General features: G+C 45.8%; 1 protein-coding gene across 3 annotated transcripts in view; it reads left to right on the top strand.

Moving 5' to 3' along the window:
- Positions 1-24307, top strand: part of ZNF827 (zinc finger protein 827) — a 635524-nt gene that overhangs the window by 497325 nt on the left and 113892 nt on the right. For all 3 annotated transcript variants that reach the window (XM_078676888.1, XM_078676891.1, XM_078676890.1), the window contains exon 8: positions 18790-18893. In XM_078676888.1, coding sequence (XP_078533014.1) covers positions 18790-18893 — 104 coding nt within the window. The remainder of the gene's footprint in view (positions 1-18789; positions 18894-24307) is intronic.

Below are 24307 nucleotides of genomic sequence, written 5' to 3'. Positions count from 1 at the left end.
TTTCCATTTAGTGGTAAAGCAACAATGTCCCTAACACAGAATGAATACAGAAAACCTAACAGTAGGATTGTGTTATATTTATCAGAACTCAGAAGAGAAAACTAGTACCAACATGTCAAAAGCATAATATCCAAGAGTAACAGGTGGATGAAAGTACTAAGAACTTTTTACAAAACAACATTTCTAAAAATACGTGGTTTATTCAGTACAGTACATAATTGTATACATCAAATCAATATCATAAAAACACATATTAGAATACAATTAAAAATGTCCTGTCACCAGGAAAACAATGGTTTGGAAAAAACAGTTGTCGACGCAGCGTTTCGTTTTTTTGCTTCAGAACACCTTCTTCAGGACAGTTTTTCTGAATGGTAAGAAACATACAATTAATTACATCATATTTATTACCAGCCTTTTTCAAAAAAATACTTCAGTAAAACAGTTTGATATGGTACAGTTCCAATCTACATTCTTTTAGGCATACCATTTTTTAAACAGTTTTGAGTCCAACACAACGTTGGAAGCATAACTACTACCTACGAACAAAATTGACACAATTATATGTCATTTGGATACGTATGTTTTAATATCTACTGTGTGACAACTACTGATCTCTGAAATCTTTAATAATCCATGGTAGTTACATACCTCAACATCACATCCACAATGTCAACAAATAATATTGGAATTTTCACTTTAATAATCCGGTCTATACCGTACTTTGAAAGTACCAGTCTTCTCATCAAGGTACACACCTTCAAGACATAATTTAAACAGCAACTTGAAAAAAACCTATTGCAGTATTTTTATTCTTCATTTTTCGGATACATTGAGTTAATTACCTTGGCTAGTCAAATTCCCAAAGTGTAATCATGTATACAGGAGCCACCGTTAATTTGGAAGTAGACTCTAAATAAACGTATTGGAAGTGTCAATCAACAGGCTTAGCACTGGCATATATTTTTTATATATCCAAAGGTTATGGAAGGGCGAGATTTTGATCGATACCTTATCACTATTGATCTAAACCCCGATCTGGTCGACTGAACCTTTGTTGCCTGTCATTGAAGGAAGAAAGTGCCTCTGTTACCAAGCTAGTTCACCCAATAAAGGACCCCGCTCCAAAAGATCACAAACAACTTCTAGCTTTCAAAAGTTTATTGTAAGGATAGGATAAGCTGCAAATACAGGCATCTCAGAATGAGATTCACGAGATACACAGGTCCAACTACATACATGTGCTCTCTGAAAGCCCTCAGACGAGCAACGGAAATTACTAACACAAGTTCTAAAAATAATAAAGCTATCAGCATTGACGCATATCTCTCCTTCATTTAAGTTGGAGGAAAACACACAGGTTAGGCTGTCCCTACCCTGCTCTAGATGGTATCCCTACTTAACCAAATCCCAACCTAACAAAGGTGTCAGCAGTGAATGACCCCCAAGGGAAGTCACTCACTCTTAGTCTCTTGGTGAAAACCTATAGTTCTCCAGTCATGACCCCTCTCTGCCTACCCATCCGCTCTCTAAAGGGTCCTCAGGTATCTGCTTCAACTCCACCCAAGGGTGCTGTCCCTAATACAAAACAGTCAACAACATTTGAGACGCCCCTCATGAGACGCCCCTCACGTGGTGTAGCTTCTGGCTTTTTCCATGCTGCTTTGTATTGGGCCTCATACGTTGGAGTTGACCTTGCTTCTCAGACTCTTCTCCGGCCCGCTGATACCCCTTAAAACATTCCGGAACCCTCCTCCATGTCTGGGCCGTCTACTGAACAGACCTCTATTCATATTATTTATAATCGGATCCTCCCTTTCTCTTGCAGACAGACATCTGCAGCCAAGAACCCAACTCTCATAGACTTCCAAAAAGGTTCGCAACATTTCTCGGCCCAGACATGTACGTGTAAATCAATGTTAAAACATTTCAAGCCTACAGCATTTCTCATAATGATTATAGCATTCAACTTCTTCATTAATTAAGCATGTTAATACTCTTATTCTATTATTCAGTAAACACATCTATAAATCATGGCTCATTAATGCAATGGCCAAAACATTATTTCAATCTATGTCGTGAAAAGAAACACCTTCTAGCTTTGGCCCTGAGGCCTACCACATTCTGCGTTTAACCACATGCCATCTTATATTTTAGCAGCTACACGACATGGATTCAGGAATAATCACATCTAATAAAATCATATAGTGTCACACATTTCTGTATTAGTTCCATTTCTACTTAAATCTCTACATTATCTATACATTCAGAATATAATTGCAGATACTACTAGCACTCATGGCATTTCTCCTCATGATTTGTGCTTACTACAGGTAAGTGTGATACACTCATACATTTAGATCAGTTTGCGCTCTCTCAGTTCCCCCCTTTGATGACCTCTCGGGGTCATCACTAACATTTAAACTGTAGTTATTGCTAGCATAACTTGTCTCTGCGCTTCCAGAGCCCTCAGACTCCTATACTGATTATCTTGTATGGCAGCCAATCTCTGCAGCTGCTCTCTTTGGGCCCTCTCTGACCTTCTTGCTCTGTACCATTTGAATACCCTCACCAATCCCCACAATATGATCCCACAGATCAATATTATGATGATAGGTTTTAGGATATACCACACAAAGCTTTTGCCTAAGGTGGAGATCCACCCTCCAACTTCACTCATTCCGTGGCCCACCTTTTCCCAGACATTTTCTCTACTCAAGTCTTCGATCTCCTTGTGAATATCAGTTATGTTCCTAATAACTTTCTCAAGGGGCTTCGAATTGTCTGGAATGTAAGTACAACATTCCTGGACCTTCAAAGCCTTACAGACTCCGCCCTCCTTTGCTAGTAGGACATCTAACGCAAGACGGTTCTGAAGAACCATAGCCCTTATCGATTGCATCTCTCCTTCTACCAGCATTAAGGACTGAGCAGTGCTGGCAGACAACCTGTCGACGACTGTTGCCAGTCGTCTAATTTTAACATCATTAAGGATTACTCCCAAAAGAGGGAACATAGCTCCAAAGACATCTCCAACCATTTCTGCATCTCCTATATCTCTCCTTCCCCTCGATGATGTCTTGCCCTCGATGATCACTAAGTCTTGTGCATGATATATTTTGGGGAAGACAATTGCTAGGTAACATGATCCATACCAGTTGTCAGGTAGTCTCACGTAGGCATTTCTTCCACATACAAAATACACATTTGGAATCACTTGCATTCCCTTCAGGAAATCTTTAGTATAGTACTCTATATTGAAAGCATGTTCACAGTCGACTTCTCCCACGTATACATTTTCATAATACGTTTTGGCTCGGTGAAGACATAGCTTTCCTCTCTGCGTCTTATCTAAAGCTATTGGACCACTACTACCCTTTCTCTTGTGTGCCTTCTCTTCCTCGGTCCAATCTGTTTTCCATTGTCCTGATTTTTTCAAAATCTTTTGTCTCCTGTAACGATCATCCACCTGCCCTATGAACTTCTTCTCGACTTCTGACACTTTGCATGTCAGGTTATTTCTACGGGCATGTGAAGTATCTAAGGTAATCCAAGGAATGAAGAACTTGGCCAATCTGTCTTCACTCTTCCAGTAGTCCCATTTGTTCATCTGCTTATAATTTGGGACTTCTGGCAACACTGAATCATAGTTGGAGAAATAGTATTCAAAACTATCTCTCTCATAAAATATACTAAGCAATAAGCTACATGTAATGCCATATGTCAGCGGGAGGTGATGATATCTAATGCCTTCATCTACAGACGCCGGCAACTGCATGCAGACGTAACAGTCCTTAACCTCCATAGCATCCACGTATTCATATAAGAGTTTAGCATAAGCATTTGACCTAAAGTCTCCTTGGGACTCATCTACGTGTAACCTGCGGGCTTCTGCAGCTAATAACGCTTTCTCTTGAGTGTTTTCCCTTTTCTCACCAGCAACAGTGGGTGTAAGCGTTTCTTCAGATTTCACATCAGTTACCTTCGCCTCTTCCTCATGTCCCTTTACATAAGAAATTGTTACCACTAAAGCTATCAATATTATCACTCCTACTATTAGTGTACCTATTATACATTTAGCTCTGCGGTTCTGGGTGCCGGCTTCCATTTCGTCAGACAATATGGCTCTCTCTTATCTTGGCACAAAGTTCCTTTCTTCTCGTTCCTTTACAGTCTCTTTTTACTCCCTTTTGTCTTTTAGAATCACACAACTGGAAGCTGACAACCTTCTTCGCAAAAGTCCTTTAACAGTTCAATAAAGACAACCCTAGCCCTTCTCCATCAACTCAAGGGAAGTTCCCTAATATTCTCTGCTTCCTGGGCGCTAGGTAATCTTCTTTGTTTCTGCTCGCTTTATTTACAAAGTCCTTTAAGCATCTACTATCAGGTTTGTACCTGCAGCTTCGATAGCAAAGTTCAGTATTTCCAAACGAAGATTGTGCTCTTCATGGGCTGTTATCGTTGTACCAAAGTCGGGGAATTGCAATTCTGAGAGAAACATATGTTTTAACTTGCTGAGGCGGGGAGGTCTGGGGAGCATGAATGTTAGTGACCCTTCTTGTTCGACTCCGGGTACCAACAGTCGTATTTCCACGGTGACGATGGGCTCAGAACTGGACACCACCACCGCTCGGATCCTCCCTGTCTCCTGTTTCACAGACATTTGTCGCCAGATATGTCCACTCAGGGGTGGAGTATCTTCTGCTAGGCACACGCACTCTTCTTGACCTTCTTCGGTCCGGTGCTTCAGCGCCCTGAGCACCTTCTTCCGGGTCTGAGTCTTCTGATATCGGAGGAAGGGTTATCTCTGGAGTTGACCTCAGGCTAGAGCTCCGTCTTTGCGGCCAATTAGCTTCTCCACGTGCCCTTCTACTCCTTCTTCTTCTTGTCTGTTCTCGCTCTCTGTCAGACCTGTCAGTGTCTGACTCGTACTCCCAGCTACTTTCTCCTTCTGTAGCGTCGTCTGTTTCGCTGTTGTACTGACCGTCCTCAGCTTGGTCAGACTCGTTCCCTGCTTCCGCTGGCACCTCTTCAGCTTGGCTAGCCCCCTCTATGGCTTCTCGGTCCTCCGCTGGACGTCTATCCGAGAGAGGAGCTGTTTCTTCCCGAGGTGCTGGAACCCTTCGCGTATGTGATGCGTGGATCCAATTGGGCAGGCCTCCCACCTTCACAGCCGTATTCGCAATCAAGATGATCTGGAAGGGCCCACGCCAACGAACATCCAGGCAGCTTCTTCTCACGTGTTTTTTCACCAGGACCCAGTCCCCAGGGTACAGGTCATGGCACGGGCCCTGGCACGATGGAACCTCGGCAGCCTGCACCTGAAGGGACACAGAATGAATGGCGTCAGACAGCCCCTTACAATAGTCCAAGATCATATCATCTGTGATATTTAACAGTGCAGTCGTTGGGACAGATGGCAGCCTCATTGCTCTCCCCATTAACACCTCATGTGGTGACAACCCCGTTCTTCTGTCTGGGGTACTACGAAGGCTCATGAGGACCAATGGCAGGGCGTCAGGCCAACTCAGGGTCGTTGAGGAGCACACTTTTGCAATTCTGGCCTTGATCGTGCCATTGATCTGCTCCACAATTCCTGAGGCTTCTGGTCTGTAACTGCAATGCAACTTCTGATCGATATTCAGAGCTGCACAAATCATCTTCACAAGCTCGCTGTTGAAATGCGTTCCCCTATCTGATTCCAAAGAGGCCGGCACCCCGAAGCGCGGAATGAGTTCCCTAAGCAGTAACTTAGCCACTGTGAGGGTGTCGCACCTACGTGTAGGGTATGCCTCAACCCATCTGGAGAACACACAAACAACCACCAGGACATAGCGGAGGCGGTTGCATCTCGGCATTTCAATGAAATCTATCTGCATTCGATTGAATGGACCTCCAGACCTTCCTATGTGACTCAGTGCAACTGGTGTTCTTTTTCCTACGTTCAGCTGCTGACAGGTCACACAACGCTGGCACACTGCTTCTGCTGCTATTCTAAACTTAGGATTGTACCAGGTCTGTCTAAACACTCTCAGCATAGCATCTCTCCCTAGGTGTACGGGACCATGTATGAGTCTGGCCATTGGACTCACCATCTCATTGGGCAACACTGCTCTGCCGTCTGCTGAGACCCAAAAATGGGACTCACCCATTACACATCCTGCCTTTTCCCATGTTTCTTTTTCAAAATCAGGAGCATTTTCTTGCATGTTTGCCAGTTCGTCCCAAGTATCAACAGTTTCCAATATCATAGCTAATTCAGTCCTTACATTTATTCCACCCACTTCCACCTCTGTGAAAGAGTACCCTTGTTCTGCGCAATACCGCGCGACTTCGTCGGCATATCTATTGCCTTTCGAGACGAAGTCCTCATTTCTGGTATGTGCGGTGCACTTTACAACTGCGATACCTGCTGGACATTGCAACGCCTCTAACAACAGGCGCACAAACTCTCCATTGCGAATGGGAGAGCCTGAAGAGGTCATGAACCCTCTTTGAGACCATAACTGCCCGTAATCATGAACCACCCCATAACCATATTGGCTGTCGGTGTATATGGTGACTCGAATTTGATTGCTTGCCAAGCAAGCACGTGTCAAGGCAATAATCTCGGCTACCTGAGCGGAGTGTACTCCTTCCAGGCACCCAGCTTCTACCACTCCAGTAATTGTACAAACAGCGTAAGCTGCTCTCAACTGCCCAACTTCGTCTCTTACACATGAGCCATCGACAAAGAAAATTTCATCTGGGTCGGTCAGTGGCTCATCTACGATGTCGGGTCTGGGTTTGGTGCATAGTTCAGTCACATCGAGGCAGTCATGGTCTGTACATTCATCATCATCCTCGATATCATTTGGGAGTGGCATCAAGGTGGCAGGGTTCAAAACAGAGCATCTCTTGAGGGTCACATTCTCTGCAGCAAGAATAACTTGCTCATAGCGCGTGAGCCTGCTGTTGGTCAGATGCTGTGTTTTGGTCCTGGTCATCAACAGTTCAACAGAATGGGGCACGCACACCTCTAACGGGTGCCCCATGACGATATTTTCACATCTCTCAATGCTGACACCCGTTGCAGCAACGGATTTGAGACATCCGGGCAACGCTGCGGCTACTGGGTCTAAAGTAGCCGAGAAATAAGCAACTGGTCTACGGGCATTCCCATGGATTTGGACTAACACAGACAACGCGCAACCTTCTCTCTCACAACAGTAAAGCAAAAATGGTTTATTGTAATCAGGCATTCCCAATGCCGGAGCACGACACAGGTCCTCTCGCAGCTGTAGGAATGCCATCAAACAGTCTTTGTCCCATGGTACCGGATCGCTCACCTCCTTATGCGTCAGTTTTTGCAAGGGCTTTGCTTTCAGTGAAAAGTTCGCGATCCACTGTCGGCAATAACCCACCATCCCTAGGAACATCCTGACCTCTCTCTGTGTCTTAGGCGCATTCATTTTCATGATCGCCTCTATCCTGTCTGGTGACACCTTTCGTTTGCCTTTCTCTATTCTGTGTCCCAAGTACTGCACTTCTGTCAGGCAGTACTGCAACTTTCCCGGGGACACCTTGTGCCCATTGGCAGCTAGGTGATTTAACAAAGCAATGGAGTCCTCCCTGCAAGCTTCTTCTGTTTCTGACGCCACGAGGAGGTCGTCTATGTACTGGACCAGAACTGACTTCTGGGGCAGCACTAGACTTTCAAGATTTTTCTTCAAAAGCTGGTTAAAGATCGATGGGCTCTCTGTATACCCCTGAGGAATACGACACCATGTTAGGACGCGACCTTCCAGCTTAAATGCGAAAAGAAAATTGCTTTCTTCGTCCAGAGGGATCGAAAAGAAAGCCTGACAAAGATCAATCACAGTGAACCACTCAGCTTGGAATGGAATCTGAAACAGTATCACTGATGGATTCGGTACCACTGGACAACACGAAACGACTATGTTATTAATCTTTCGAAGGTCCTGTACTATCCGAAATTTCCCATTTGGTTTCTGCAGACCCATAATCGGGGAGTTGCATGGACTACCCACGATTTCTTTCAGTATTCCCTGTTTAATCATGGACTCGATCACGGGCTTTATGCCTGCAATCGTTTCTGGAGTCAATTTATATTGGGGTGTTCTTGGGAACTCAGCATGCGGTTTCACTACAATTTTCACTGGGTCCACCCCTTTGACCAATCCAATCTCTTCCCCAGTGAAGTCCCATACTTCTGGTGCCACTGTCTCTCTCAAGTCCCAGGGGAGCTCATCTACTGTCAAAGTAGGGTACAGCTCCACGCATATTCTTGAGTTTGCAACTTTGAAGTCTGCGTCATCATCATTGGTCAATACCTCCACTCCCTGAGGTGTACAGTATATAGTACAATTCAATTTACACAACAGGTCTCTCCCTAGCAGACACACAGGACTTGAATCGCAAACCACAAACTGGTGCTCATCGCTGTACTTCCCTATTTTCACCTGTACCGGTTCTGTCAATTGGCTGGTTATTCTCCTGTTTGCGACCCCCACCACTTGTATGGTCTCTCCAGACATGGGCAGGTCTGGAACTGCAGCTGATCTGATCGTGGATCTAGTGGCTCCTGTGTCCACCAGAAAGGTCGTGGGGCACCCTGCTACTTCTGCTTCGACATAGGGTCCCCTCTGGTCCACCTCCAAGGCTGCCCCGAGGGTGCAGTCTTCTCTTTCCACTCTCTGTCCGGTTAATGGGTCCACATAATAGCACTCTTCTCCTTCTACAAACAGGGGCATCTGTCTATAGGTCTTACCCATATTCCCTACTCGGGGAGGTTGCGGGAACTGGGCTCGGGGAGGAGCCCCCCCCCCTTTGAGCACCTTTCCCTGGTATGGCGTCACCCCTCTCGTAGGCGCTCTCTGGACCTCTTCCTCCTCTTCCTCTTGTTCTCCTATCTCTACATTGTAGGGACACTCGCGTTTCCAATGCCCCACCTCGTTACACTGGTGGCACCTAGTCGTTTTCTTCAAGGCAGCTATGTCTAATCTGGGTCTAAAGGTGGAACTCTCCTCATTGCCCTTGTTCTGACTGTACTGCTTCTTTCCTCCTGTACCTATTCCTTGCTGCTGTTGCTGCTGTCCCCCCTTTCCTGCTGCCTGCATCTGTACCACCATCAACTTTTCTTTTAGTTTCTTAGCCTTGGAGTCTATCTCATCACAGCAGTACCTGGCATACCTCAGTATTTCGTCTAGGGGTTTACTTTGCCAACAAATCGAGTGTTGCTGAATCATTAAACTAATATCCGGTCTCAGTCCCAGGACGAACTTGGACACGAATTGCCCTATGTCTTTTGGATCCATTACATCCAGGCCGCTATACTGTTTAAACGCCTTCAGCAATCTCTCGTAATATTCGTGGACGGTCTCTTTGGGTTCCTGTCTGGTTCGGTCTATTCTGACCCAATCTATGTCTTGCATTGGCACTTTCTCTTTCAGCCAAGTCATCACTCTCTCGAATTTTGCCATCACAATCTCGGACGGCCCATTAGTCTTAGCATCTCTCTCCGGCTCCGTTGTGGGCCACTCAGCGCTAACCTTGCATGCTGTCCACAGATCTCCTGGTACTACAATGTCGAACAGCGTGTTCAGATCTATCCATAGGACCTTTGAGATTTTTACAAATCTCTCGACTTGCTTGTACCACTCCACTGGGTTTTCCCGCAATTTGGGGAAGGAGGTGGTAAAAGCAGCTAAATCTCCCCTACTCCAAGGGACATGCACATAGTTCCCATTGGCGACTTCACGCAAAGGGTATGCTTCTATTCCCTGCAGCCTTCCTGGTGTCGTCCCAAGCGTGCTTCTCCTGACGGTCCCTTTCTTGGACCACCTCTCTTCCCACTTATCTAGTGCCCTCCATGTCCTTATTCCAGTGATCAGTTCCCTTATGTGCGTTTTCAGCCCAATCGTTCTCCTCTCATCTAGGTCTCGATCTGTGTAATGTAGCCTGTGGTTACCCTGTAATGCTTTGGTTCTTGACAGGTCCACCATATATTTGCCTGCTAGTTCGACTAACTTCTCATGGATTGCTCTCGCCTTTCGAGTGATGTCCTTTGCCATATACAGTATTTCATCCTGCTCATACATTTCCATTCTTTCTAAAGGCAGGGTACCATCTATCATGTCATCCAGGTCTGACCTTAAGCTGGCGACATCGAGTCTCTTAGCTTTTATCTCAGCTCGCAATATGTCTTTCGAAGGGGGCTCACTGGTCTCCCTACCATCCCAACTCCGAGCTCTACGTTTGGGCTCGGGAGAGTTAATGAGTGCTCTCCCTTGCTCCCATCTCTCCAGGTCCCATGCTCGGCCATCCGATCTTGGAAGGTGATGGAACACGGGCCTGTTACCCCCACTCTTGTTCTGCCCATTCTCTTCTTCTTCTCTCCTTTCACCGTACGCCTCTCTGTTATTTTCCCTCTGGTCGCTACTCTCCCTTTGCCTAGTATCGCTCAGTATCCGATACGATCCTTCCTGGTTCCCCATATTCCCTGGGCTGCGCTCATTTCCGTCATCACAGGGACTATGGTGCGACCTCTCACAACTCCCATTCTGTTCTCTGGTGCCGGGCACACAGTGTGGACACTTAAAGCTGTTTCTGTACTCTTGCGCTCTCCTCTCCCCTTCACTGAGTATTGGGCACGCCACCCCTCCACTCCCGGGGCCCCCGTTTTCCAGGTCTGTTCTATTCCCACTCCGGGCCCAATGGGTGACTCCCCTACTATCTCTCTCTCTCCCGTCCCACTCCGGGTTGCTCTCCCCAGCCCCGCAGTGAGTCCGAGCTCTGCTGTCCTGACTTTCCCTTTCAGCTTCTGCAGCTATGATGCTCTTGTGAGCCTCCACTGCCTCATCCCACTTCTTCATGTACTCATTTAGCTCTTGAAAGGATTTTCGTCCAGATCCCCTCAGATCCACTGGCCATCTAGGGCCCCCAGGGTCCCCTCCTGGATCCCCTGCTGTGTGCATCGGGGTGCTCCACTCTCTTGGTATCGGCATCTGACTTGGGGAATTAATCGTATCGTTCCTCCTTGCCGTCCCTGCTCTTTCTCTGTCCTTCCGTACCCGTTCTTCCCCTCTTGCTCTTTCTTGGTCATATATCGATATTATAGGACCTATGGTAACAGGTACCTGTAGTGCATCTGGTAATGCGTAGGATGTGGCGCTCTCCGTTTCCGGCGCTCTTTGTACCACAAACCTCCCGACTACCTGTTGCACCTGACTAGGCTGGGACAGCTCTTTCTTTGCCTCAGGATCCCACTCTGAACTGGGAAGCGGTCCATGCTCTCCTGCATTGCCCCCCTTTTCTCTTTCACTATGCTCGACCTCCCCCCCTGCTCTATTATACGGGGGTGGCCTGTCTGTCAATAATCTGTTTATCAGGCTGTCCTCTGTTTCGCTCTCATCATCTTCTTCTAGGGGGCTTTTATTTCCGGGCACCTCTAACACCGGGTACAGTTTATTTACTTCCATGTTATGCACTCTCCATCTTTTAGCATCCGCATCCCACCTGGCATCCTGCACTGCCCTTACCGATCGTTTCACCCTTTCTTGTCGTCTGTTCATATTCTTTTCATGCGCTGCCCTAATCCATGCATCAAGAGCTTCAAACTGGGTCGGTCTAGGCAAGGGTCTCATTGAGGTCATGACTGATTTTAATCGATGTAACACCTCTAATCTGAACGTCCCGTACTTCGGGAACGTCAGTTCCTCATTTCCTTCCGTAATCTTACTCCACTCTGATATCCAAAGGATCGTATGCAACCCAACATTCACTGCCATGTAACGAGCCGGCGTACCCTCCGGCGGGGCTTCTTCCCCTTCATACGATCCCCGCTTCTCTTTTTTAAACGCCGCTCTCAACCATTTAAAACACTTCATAATTATGCGCACAATATCCAGCCTCGCTACTCTGTTTACTTCCTGATGACAATCCACCAATCCTGTCGCGGCTTTGCTAACTTGGCCTATCGCAGCGCGGTCTTTCTCCGGTCGGCCAATCACAGAGCGACACTTTCTGACGTCTTTGCTAGCTGGCCTATCATAGCGCGGTCTTTCTCCGGTCAGCCAATCACTGCGCGACACTTCCTGACGTCACTTTTCTCCGCTTCGCAGCAGCACCCCTCCTTTCTCAACTCGTCTCCCGGTCATGCATGCGTCCCATTCATACACCGAAAAATGACTACTTCCGACCAAGCGGTCACTTCCCTCGACTGTACGTCCACAGTCTATATGTAATTGTCAACACAACTGACGAAATGTCTATCGTCTCTCTGATAGGTTGCTTACACACACAGTAACCTCCGACCAGCGTCCGTTACTCACGCACTCACTCTTACGTTCCCCCTATCTCGGTCTTTCGGGTGATCAATGGTACCTCATGACCCCCTTCACACTATTTGACAATTACTCTGGGTGTCCGATACACCCGAACCACTTAAGCTCTCCTTGAACTTAAGATTTCCACCGGTTGCGCGCGCTCACAACCTGTTCCACAGTCACTCTACAGACATTCAACTCCGCCAGACATTACAACATAGATACAATACAAAAACACCGCAATCTAACACGCATGACCCTTTATACTCACTCTCGACCGATACTGCTGCTTTTTCTGTCTCACGTCATCCGGATCTTCTTCGGCGGGCGGTTCTTCCGATCATCGATTTCTAGGGGCCTTGGGGTAAGCTAACCTGGCCTAGGTCACCGTCCTCAAGAAGGCAACCATCCTCTATAGCTACCAACTGGAAGGGCGAGATTTTGATCGATACCTTATCACTATTGATCTAAACCCCGATCTGGTCGACTGAACCTTTGTTGCCTGTCATTGAAGGAAGAAAGTGCCTCTGTTACCAAGCTAGTTCACCCAATAAAGGACCCCGCTCCAAAAGATCACAAACAACTTCTAGCTTTCAAAAGTTTATTGTAAGGATAGGATAAGCTGCAAATACAGGCATCTCAGAATGAGATTCACGAGATACACAGGTCCAACTACATACATGTGCTCTCTGAAAGCCCTCAGACGAGCAACGGAAATTACTAACACAAGTTCTAAAAATAATAAAGCTATCAGCATTGACGCATATCTCTCCTTCATTTAAGTTGGAGGAAAACACACAGGTTAGGCTGTCCCTACCCTGCTCTAGATGGTATCCCTACTTAACCAAATCCCAACCTAACAAAGGTGTCAGCAGTGAATGACCCCCAAGGGAAGTCACTCACTCTTAGTCTCTTGGTGAAAACCTATAGTTCTCCAGTCATGACCCCTCTCTGCCTACCCATCCGCTCTCTAAAGGGTCCTCAGGTATCTGCTTCAACTCCACCCAAGGGTGCTGTCCCTAATACAAAACAGTCAACAACATTTGAGACGCCCCTCATGAGACGCCCCTCACGTGGTGTAGCTTCTGGCTTTTTCCATGCTGCTTTGTATTGGGCCTCATACGTTGGAGTTGACCTTGCTTCTCAGACTCTTCTCCGGCCCGCTGATACCCCTTAAAACATTCCGGAACCCTCCTCCATGTCTGGGCCGTCTACTGAACAGACCTCTATTCATATTATTTATAATCGGATCCTCCCTTTCTCTTGCAGACAGACATCTGCAGCCAAGAACCCAACTCTCATAGACTTCCAAAAAGGTTCGCAACATTTCTCGGCCCAGACATGTACGTGTAAATCAATGTTAAAACATTTCAAGCCTACAGCATTTCTCATAATGATTATAGCATTCAACTTCTTCATTAATTAAGCATGTTAATACTCTTATTCTATTATTCAGTAAACACATCTATAAATCATGGCTCATTAATGCAATGGCCAAAACATTATTTCAATCTATGTCGTGAAAAGAAACACCTTCTAGCTTTGGCCCTGAGGCCTACCACATTCTGCGTTTAACCACATGCCATCTTATATTTTAGCAGCTACACGACATGGATTCAGGAATAATCACATCTAATAAAATCATATAGTGTCACACATTTCTGTATTAGTTCCATTTCTACTTAAATCTCTACATTATCTATACATTCAGAATATAATTGCAGATACTACTAGCACTCATGGCATTTCTCCTCATGATTTGTGCTTACTACAGGTAAGTGTGATACACTCATACATTTAGATCAGTTTGCGCTCTCTCAGTTACATTGCATCTCTTACCGGTTAAAATAGACAGGGCGGCGAAACACTGCAGCCGCAATCAGTTTACTGCATTTATACGAGGTGTGCAGTTATCAGGGGTTGTCCTCCTGAAAGGGTCTTTTTATATGACAATCTGAAAATGTAGTATCAAATTGTAAGCAACATTCTAATATTGAATTTTTGCTGAATTTTTAACTAAAGCAGACATTTGTGGAGATTGAAATGACATGAACTCGATTAAATTATTTGTGGCACTGTTATTGTTTATTTATATTGTTTGGCTGATGGTAATTCCCTATCAGAAAATGTGCTCATGTTAACATAGGTTGAGAGTCTCACTATTCCCATTTAATAGCAGAATGCTGGACTCTTTCTTTGCCTTCAAGAAGAGTACATTGTGGGTAATTGACCAATACCACAAGGTACGAAGTGTAATTTGTTTAGTAAACCTAGCATCCTATGTATTCATGTCAGCCAAATCACAACATTGCGGTACAGAAGGGGGTGGTGATGGACGGAGCATCTGAACCAATCAAACACTCACACCCATTCAACAGATCTGGGTTTAATCCATCACCGTTCTTTAGCCCACTCTGCCACCCCAGTTCGGACATGGCCATATGCAAATCAGTCTGGAAAGAGTAAAGGTATAGTGGAAAATAGATAGGTAAGCTTGGGGAGAATGACCATTTTCACAAGGTTAATTTTACCATAAATGGTTAATGGGAGATTCCTCTATCTACTAAATAGACGGTCAATTTCTCTGGTCACCCTGTTTAGATTTAGCTGGGGGATTTTGTCCAGTTCCTTCACGATATATACCCCCAAGTATCTGAACTCAGAACTCACTGTGCCCCTCCATTGATCTTGGGTGGCAGAGTGGGCTAAAGAACGGTGATAGATTAAACACAGATCTGTTGACTGGGTGTGAGTGTTTGATTGGTTCAGATGCTCCATCCATCACCACCCCATTTTGTACCGCTTTGTTCGCCATAAGTAGGCAGGGTATGCTCAGACGTGAGTCCCTTGCTCACTTTGCCACTGGATTCAAGCAAGCCTGGCTGAAGACGGCTGGAATGCCAGAAACCGGTCCTAGGAAGCTTGTTTCCGGTCCAGGGAAGGCATGGCTTGGCGGTTCGGGCTGGACTGTTCCCATGAGGCACAGGGTCAGACTGATTTGCATATGGCCATGTCTGAACTTGGGTGGCAGAGTGGGCTAAAGAACGGTGATGGATTAAACCCAGATCTGTTGACTGGGTGTGAGTGTTTGATTGGTTCAGATGCTCCGTCCATCACCACCCCCTTTTAAATCACAACATTGAGCAAGATCAGCAAATAAAGGGATCACCAATATGATTCAATATTTTGTTGTGTTGGTATAACCGAATTTGAAACTGTAGTGTGCATTGTTGATGCCAGCTGTTATGTTATTCAATGTTACTAGAATGATTTGCCCCTCCTATTCAGAATTATTGACCAATTGCTGTTGTATATTACCACAGACACTCTCTTTAATTCCACCAATAGTGAGATGTGCAGAGCCCTATTATAATATGTTTTGTTACACTTTTATTTTAAGCTTTTTACAAGTTAAAATAAATACATTTTAAAAAGTTAAGTGAGTGAGAGCGAGTGCAAGAGATAGAGAGGGAGAACTGGTGCATGGCAGTGTGATACAACTCACACACTTGGGGCAGATGTACTAATGATTCATGCAATGCAGGACAGTAAGCAAAGTTGTTGCACTACCTTGTGTGAAATAGAGAGAGTAGAAATGTTCTATATCTACGTAGATATGGCACATGTCTGCTCCCTCTCTGTGCTGGCATAAAGTGTACTGCCTTTCATGAATGCTGACATCCTTCCGTCATGCTGCAAGGGTGCCTGCGTTACAAGCAGGAATGTTTTTGTGCAGGAAGGAGTATTTTCCTGCACTGGAACAATCTTTAAAGTAATTTACCTTTTGCGAAATGCATCACACATATAAAAAGGGTGTAACGAGAAGAAATACAAATATTTCTCTTTGTTGCGACTAGGTTAGGGATGCACACTGTTTTTGGCACAATCCCAAGTTTACTTACCTTAGTAAATCTGTGGTTGGCATCAAAATCCATGGGTGGGTGCATGCCTTGTGTTACTGAACTGCACAAAGTGGCTTTATGTGGCTTAGTAAATTCCAAATATGGGTCTGTGTTTCCTTGTGACGATCTGCATAAACATGCCCCTTACTGTAAAAAGAAATCTACTACCAAATAGCATATCTTTAGACTCTATCAACAATCTTAACAATATATTCTAAGCTGAGCTCCACACTGCAACGTCATAAAAGTCATATTCACTGAGGCTCTGAACACCATTTCATAGATTGATTACTCCTCCCTAGCCACGTTATTTACACCGAAAACCAACTAGCCCCTTCCCCTTCTGGAAAGTTTGAACTGGTAAGCCTAGCTTATTACCAACTGTAGGACATCTGTTTGTCTAGATATGCCACTACAATGAAGAATATGGAATGTAGGTGTCAAATGTTGGTAAAGACAGTTGTATCCAGCCCATAGGGGGTAGCAGTGTCACTGTTCTGACACTGAAACTAAAAGAGATGTGTGTTAAAAATGATTCTACAAGCTTTGCACACTTGTAACGCTACCCAGCTTTGCTTAAAATGTTTGTATAGCAGTTGCTTTACCAAAAGGTTTTAAAAACACCAGGACTGGTTTTTCAGACCCTAATCCATGGTTTCCAGGTACAGTACAGGAGGCCCCCAATCTACATCAGGTCTACTCCAGAGAAAGTGACCACTTCCAGCTAGTTCTCTGGATTTCCCTAGACTAGCCCTCTTCCTCTATTGCACAAGGACAAGCAGAGGAATTGTCTAGTAATTTTGTCCCAAGCAGGCACCAGCGTCCTCTGCTACACAGCTTTCTACACCCTGGAGACACAGGAGGGAGGTACTGCTGGTATAAGCAAGCTTTTCAGGCAGGACTTTTACAACTGCAAACTGCCTTGGAGGATCAGCAGTAGGCAAGGGCTACTACACCTGAAGAAAGTAACGGCTACTCAAACCTAAGTTAAAGGTTCCTTGCTCCACTACCGAAGTAGCAAGATTATTTCGGTGAACAATTCAGGGCATTTTGCTAATCGTTTTTTATTCCAGGCAGTTTTATTCTGAAAGTTTGTCATATGGGTTTTTTAAGAAAGTAAATCCACTATGCGACTGGTGATGATCTCTTAGGCAAAAATAATACAATTTCCATGGATTCCCTTCCTGAACTTTCTCAGTGTGATCTAGTTCCTCCTTTCACAGTGATAATGCTTAATGAGACATAACCTACTCAGGTAATAGATGCAGCCAAAACCTAATCTTTGTTGACCTCTTGCTCAACGGTATTCCACTTGTTCTGCATTACTAATGTCAGCTCAGGCCTGTTAATCCAGCCTTTTATATTGAGCTCCCCTTCCCTCTAACCACTTTTAATTGTGTTCTAAAGTGCTGGCCTTGGCACATAACCTGATAGGGAAAAAGGGTTACTGGAATTCTTCAGAGGCAAATGCGACATATGAAGGCCTGAGACTAATCTTCCCTCCCCATTCTCTCCTTGGTTTGTCTTTTGTTTGTTCTGTCGCACTCGTTTCCAGGCTGAACAAGGGGGTCTCAATTAGGGCTGAAATGGCAGGAGCTCCATCCCCTTTTCTTAAGTACTCAGCTGAGCACAGACAAAAATAATTAATGTTCCCCAAATGTGCAGTAAGTTACTAATAACACAAATGTAACTTTTCTGCTGGTGAAGGCTGCAACTTCAGTATAAGAGCACGTTCATATCAGGGGTTACTAAAATAAGCCAGAAAATCACTTCACCCTATTTCTAAGAGAGCTACACGACTCCCTCTCACAACCAGGATTCAATTTACATCCCCTGCAGTATCTGCAAAGCCTTGTACAATGCTAAGCTTTCCTTATACTGAACGTGCCAGTTTCTGGGACACACATCACGGGGAGCAAAGCTTTGCCAGACTTAAAATCACAAGTGCAAAAAAGAAAAGATCCATGCACAGGCCTTTTCTTGATACGCATAAAGACTCTGGAACTATCTCCTTGTCTGCAAAAGACTGTTCCTGTTTCTACTCCAGTTCAGAAATGAGCTAAAACCTCTTCTATTCCTGCCCCTCTGCTTTCAGATAACTAACTATTTGAATATGTATTTGAGTTACCCTCTGTCTAAGACACCACAAACTTATAGTCCTGTCAGTCTAATGTCCATACCGTGCACTACAGACTTGCTGCTGTGCACAGTAATATTAAACTGTTGTTATTACCTTCTTGTCTAGCCACTGATGCATTGATAATAGTGTGTTCTGCTATAAACTGTAGAACATAATTAGAATCTCATTGACCCTCAGTTCCTTCGCTCAGCTGCCTCTAAAAGCCACATGTCTGCTGTTTCATAGCAGATAAAAGTGAAATACAATATTTATGTACATCTAATAAAAATGACTGTCCATCTAGGAGGTGTGTGGGTGAAGCTGGCTTTGCTTATTGATACTGGTTCTATTGTTCTTATAAAAATAAAGAATATAATTGGTTCTGTCTGTTTTTAATGCATTTCTAAACATTGTGCACTGAAAGTTAAATATGTCTTTTCAGCCCATTTTTTTCTGAAGACACATTCAGACAATCACCATTCACAACAAAGTCGGAGAACATCATGTCCAGTGAAGCTGTTCATCATGGTTTGACATCAGTGCCAGGTATGTTAGGTCGACTTTGTCAGTGTTGATCTTATGATGGCACAGTCCTTCGACACCTTGAAGGTGGGCATATTCATGTGTCACGTGGGCCCGTTGCTGTTTGTTTTTAGTTGTATGCAGGGATTGTTAATGTTTGCACACAATTGTCTTATTCTGGTGCAGAGATATAAGTTACTTATTGGAAGGGCCCTGGCATATCAGGGCTGCTCTTTGATGTTTAACAGCAGCACCTATTTTAGTGCCTTACTTTCTGGCATGGGAGTTTTGATGGACTCCTAAGTGTCATAAGAAAAATGATACAAATTGCTTCTCCCGGTACAGTATTTTCAACTGGTTTTATTTCTATTCACAATGTTTTTGATTTGCATTTTCCAGCAGGAAAAAACTGTGTCAGAAAAACACTACTTTTCCTCTACCACAAATATATTCTGGATTTTTGTTGTAGGATAGACACATGACTTTCTGATGCTCTCTAGACATGCTTTAGGAACTGTGATGAGCTCAGTAGAGTATGCACCAAGGTCAGCACATACATAGAATAACACAAAGGAATGCAAAGACTGAAACAAAGTCACACATATGCACCCAGACAGACATCTTTGGACACAGACCCATACTAACACAGATTAGCACCCACTTGGATACAAACTGCACAGGCATGCACCCAACTGAGATGGGCACACACACACCCTCACCACGGGCAATCACAGTCTACCTAATCTGCAGATCAATGGAAGAGGTGGCAATGGCTAGCCTAATTAATCCATACTAGCAGAGACCAGTTTCAGTGCAGCAACCTCTTCCATGAGCTGCAGTAGCCATTGAGACCACTGTTTATCTCATAGCCTGGGACAGCCATGCAGCTGTTGCTGCTGCGGGTGTACTGGGTTGGCAATCTGTCACAAAACATAGCTGAACCATGCCACCGGTCTGAAAATTGGGCTACCCCCGCATCTTGTGTCTAGGGAACAGCAGTAATCGGGCACCTATTACTTTGCAGCAGCTAATCAAGATGCAGTTTACTTACTGTAGAGTTTAGATTGGCAACTCTGCTTTCATTCCCTGCCACACATATTTTTTCCGGGAAGGTGGTTTGCAACACCCATCTGCTTCCAGCCTCCAGAGTCAGGCATTGCCTCCAAGACTGGCAGGTTGGCCACAGTAATTCATAGAAAAATGGCACAGCAGAGATTGTGTCCAAACCATGTTTCAGTGCAAACAGTAATGATCAACATATGTTCTGCTCGCTGAGATACCATGGAGCATATCTCACAGTGTGGGTTTAATGGACTTAAGGGGAAACTGGTGCTGATCTCTTAACAATATTATTTTCATAGAAAGCAAAAATATGGAGTGCAGCAGAGCAGAGGTAGCCATGGTAATTGCTGAAGGAATTACATGGGCCATGACCATAGACACAGCTATTATGGTCGACAAAATTCTCGGATGAAAGACTTCCACTTATTGGAATCCAATGACCCACACTGGGTAGTTACTGGAAACATGGGACTCCAGCTTATGCAATTATGATTATTTGAACCTCAAAACAATATACAAAAATAAAGAAACAAGCATTATCAAACAAATATAGAAAGGTTGAAATATTTTATTTGATTAAAAAATAAATATTAAAAAATCAAAGTTTAAAATGTAATGGGAAGGGTGGGGCTTGTATAAATTCAATTCCGGTCATTGCCCATACTACATTCTTTTTGATGTATTTACACTGCTCCCACAAATCAATCTGAGAATACCAACTTAGGCCCTGATTACGAGTCTGGCGGTCCACGGACCGCCAGATTTGAGGGGGCGTGGCAGTTGCCATTAGACCGTCACAGACCTACCCCAGCAGTCACGGAACCTCCGCTTCCTGGCGGTGTTGCGGCGGTCAGGAGGCAGTAATATGCGGCGGTCCCCAAGCATATTACAAGTTTCCTCTCTGCCACAGTTTTTATGGCGGTTCCACAGCCATAAAAACTGTGGCAGAGAGGGAACAATGGGGGAGCCTACAGGGCCCCCTGGTGCCTCACGCCCTATGGATGCACACAGGGGGGGCGCAACATGTGCCCCTTTTGTCCATACACACCAGTTCCTGCTCGGCATGGCCTTTAAAGTACATGCCGTGCAGGAACTGTTTTTGGCGTACCCAGTGTGGTGCCCATTTTCAGGGCACTGCCCTGGAAACGTCAAAAACAAAGCCCGCCAGACAGGATAAAACTTCTAATCTGGCAAGCAGTCAGAGCATGGCTTTGGCAGTGCAGCGGTTGGGCTGACCCGGCGCCGCAATGCCAAAGTCGTAATCAGGCCCTTAATGTTTAACCTCCAATTTCAGATTCCTTCACTCTTACAGAACCTTTTAAAGTTTTCATTTTTACATTTTGCTCCTTTATTTATATCTTCTTTATTAATCTGTTAAATTAATTAATTTTCTTGGTAGTCGTGGAGCCTCTGAGTAGGCTTAGCAGACCCCTGGGGGTCCATGGGCCACAGGTTAAGTGTCGCTGGACTACTACATTCTCAGCTGGATCTAGTGTTTTTTAAGATACTGATAAAATAGAGCTGGAAGTGGACAGTTATAATCTCCTATTTGCTGAAAAATATGTGTGTTAATCACCATATTATTGCAAAGGGACCAAGTCCAATGACAGATGAGCTTTCATGTGGAGAATTAGTGGTGAATCATTAAAATCAGAAAAGTCCACATTCCCAGTACAGACAAAATGGGATGATATGCTAGAACACAACCACACGCAAAAACAACAAGTGATGGACTGAATGTGGATCAATGTCACACACTCCCCCAGTCAAAAGATCTGGGCCCAAATCCATCGTTTTTTTGCACTCCACACCACCCTGGGTTAGACAATGGCGATATGCAAATCAGCTCTGACCCTGTTGCCCCATGGGAACAGTCCAGTCCGAACTACAAAAGCCATGCCCTTCCCAGAACGGAATCAAGCATCCGAGGACCGGACCGGTTTCGAGGTAACACCTCTCTTCAGCCCGGCTAGCTTGACTCCAAGTGGTGTGGAGTGCCTGGGACCCACGTCTGGGCATCCCCAGCGCACTTAGGGCGGCAATTGCAAAAACAACAAGTGATGGACTGAATGTGGATCAATGTCACACACTCCCCCAGTCAAAGATCTGGGCCCAAATCCATCGTTTTTTTGCACTCCACACCAACCTGGGTTAGACAATGGCGATATGCAAATCAGCTCTGACCCTGTTGCCCCATGGGAACAGTCCAGTCCGAACTACAAAAGCCATGCCCTTCCCAGAACGGAATCAAGCATCCGAGGACCGGACCGGTTTCGAGGTAACACCTCTCTTCAGCCCGGCTAGCTTGACTCCAAGTGGTGTGGAGTGCCTGGGACCCACGTCTGGGCATCCCCAGCGCACTTAGGGCGGCAATTGCAAAAACAACAAGTGATGGACTGAATGTGGATCAATGTCACACACTCCCCCAGTCAAAAGATCTGGGCCCAAATCCATCGTTTTTTTGCACTCCACACCACCCTGGGTTAGACAATGGCGATATGCAAATCAGCTCTGACCCTGTTGCCCCATGGGAACAGTCCAGTCCGAACTACAAAAGCCATGCCCTTCCCAGAACGGAATCAAGCATCCGAGGACCGGACCGGTTTCGAGGTAACACCTCTCTTCAGCCCGGCTAGCTTGACTCCAAGTGGTGTGGAGTGCCTGGGACCCACGTCTGGGCATCCCCAGCGCACTTAGGGCGGCAATTGCAAAAACAACAAGTGATGGACTGAATGTGGATCAATGTCACACACTCCCCCAGTCAAAAGATCTGGGCCCAAATCCATCGTTTTTTTGCACTCCACACCACCCTGGGTTAGACAATGGCGATATGCAAATCAGCTCTGACCCTGTTGCCCCATGGGAACAGTCCAGTCCGAACTACAAAAGCCATGCCCTTCCCAGAACGGAATCAAGCATCCGAGGACCGGACCGGTTTCGAGGTAACACCTCTCTTCAGCCCGGCTAGCTTCAAGTGGTGTGGAGTGCCTGGGACCCACGTCTGGGCATCCCCAGCGCACTTAGGGCGGCAATTGCAAAAACAACAAGTGATGGACTGAATGTGTATCAATGTCACACACTCCCCCAGTCAAAAGATCTGGGCCCAAATCCATCGTTTTTTTGCACTCCACACCACCCTGGGTTAGACAATGGCGATATGCAAATCAGCTCTGACCCTGTTGCCCCATGGGAACAGTCCAGTCCGAACTACAAAAGCCATGCCCTTCCCAGAACGGAATCAAGCATCCGAGGACCGGACCGGTTTCGAGGTAACACCTCTCTTCAGCCCGGCTAGCTTGACTCCAAGTGGTGTGGAGTGCCTGGGACCCACGTCTGGGCATCCCCAGCGCACTTAGGGCGGCAATTGCAAAAACAACAAGTGATGGACTGAATGTGGATCAATGTCACACACTCCCCCAGTCAAAAGATCTGGGCCCAAATCCATCGTTTTTTTGCACTCCACACCACCCTGGGTTAGACAATGGCGATATGCAAATCAGCTCTGACCCTGTTGCCCCATGGGAACAGTCCAGTCCAAACTACAAAAGCCATGCCCTTCCCAGAACGGAATCAAGCATCCGAGGACCGGACCGGTTTCGAGGTAACACCTCTCTTCAGCCCGGCTAGCTTGACTCCAAGTGGTGTGGAGTGCCTGGGACCCACGTCTGGGCATCCCCAGCGCACTTAGGGCGGCAATTGCAAAAACAACAAGTGATGGACTGAATGTGGATCAATGTCACACACTCCCCCAGTCAAAAGATCTGGGCCCAAATCCATCGTTTTTTTGCACTCCACACCACCCTGGGTTAGACAATGGCGATATGCAAATCAGCTCTGACCCTGTTGCCCCATGGGAACAGTCCAGTCCGAACTACAAAAGCCATGCCCTTCCCAGAACGGAATCAAGCATCCGAGGACCGGACCGGTTTCAAAGTAACACCTCTCTTCAGCCCGGCTAGCTTGACTCCAAGTGGTGTGGAGTGCCTGGGACCCACGTCTGGGCATCCCCAGCGCACTTAGGGCGGCAATTGCAAAAACAACAAGTGATGGACTGAATGTGGATCAATGTCACACACTCCCCCAGTCAAAAGATCTGGGCCCAAATCCATCGTTTTTTTGCACTCCACACCACCCTGGGTTAGACAATGGCGATATGCAAATCAGCTCTGACCCTGTTGCCCCATGGGAACAGTCCAGTCCGAACTACAAAAGCCATGCCCTTCCCAGAACGGAATCAAGCATCCGAGGACCGGACCGGTTTCGAGGTAACACCTCTCTTCAGCCCGGCTAGCTTGACTCCAAGTGGTGTGGAGTGCCTGGGACCCACGTCTGGGCATCCCCAGCGCACTTAGGGCGGCAATTGCAAAAACAACAAG

The sequence above is a fragment of the Lissotriton helveticus genome, chromosome 2_1, assembly GCF_964261635.1.
Source record: "Lissotriton helveticus chromosome 2_1, aLisHel1.1, whole genome shotgun sequence".
In the NCBI taxonomy this organism is placed as follows: domain Eukaryota; kingdom Metazoa; phylum Chordata; class Amphibia; order Caudata; family Salamandridae; genus Lissotriton; species Lissotriton helveticus.
This window is presented reverse-complemented; position numbering and strand designations above follow the sequence as displayed.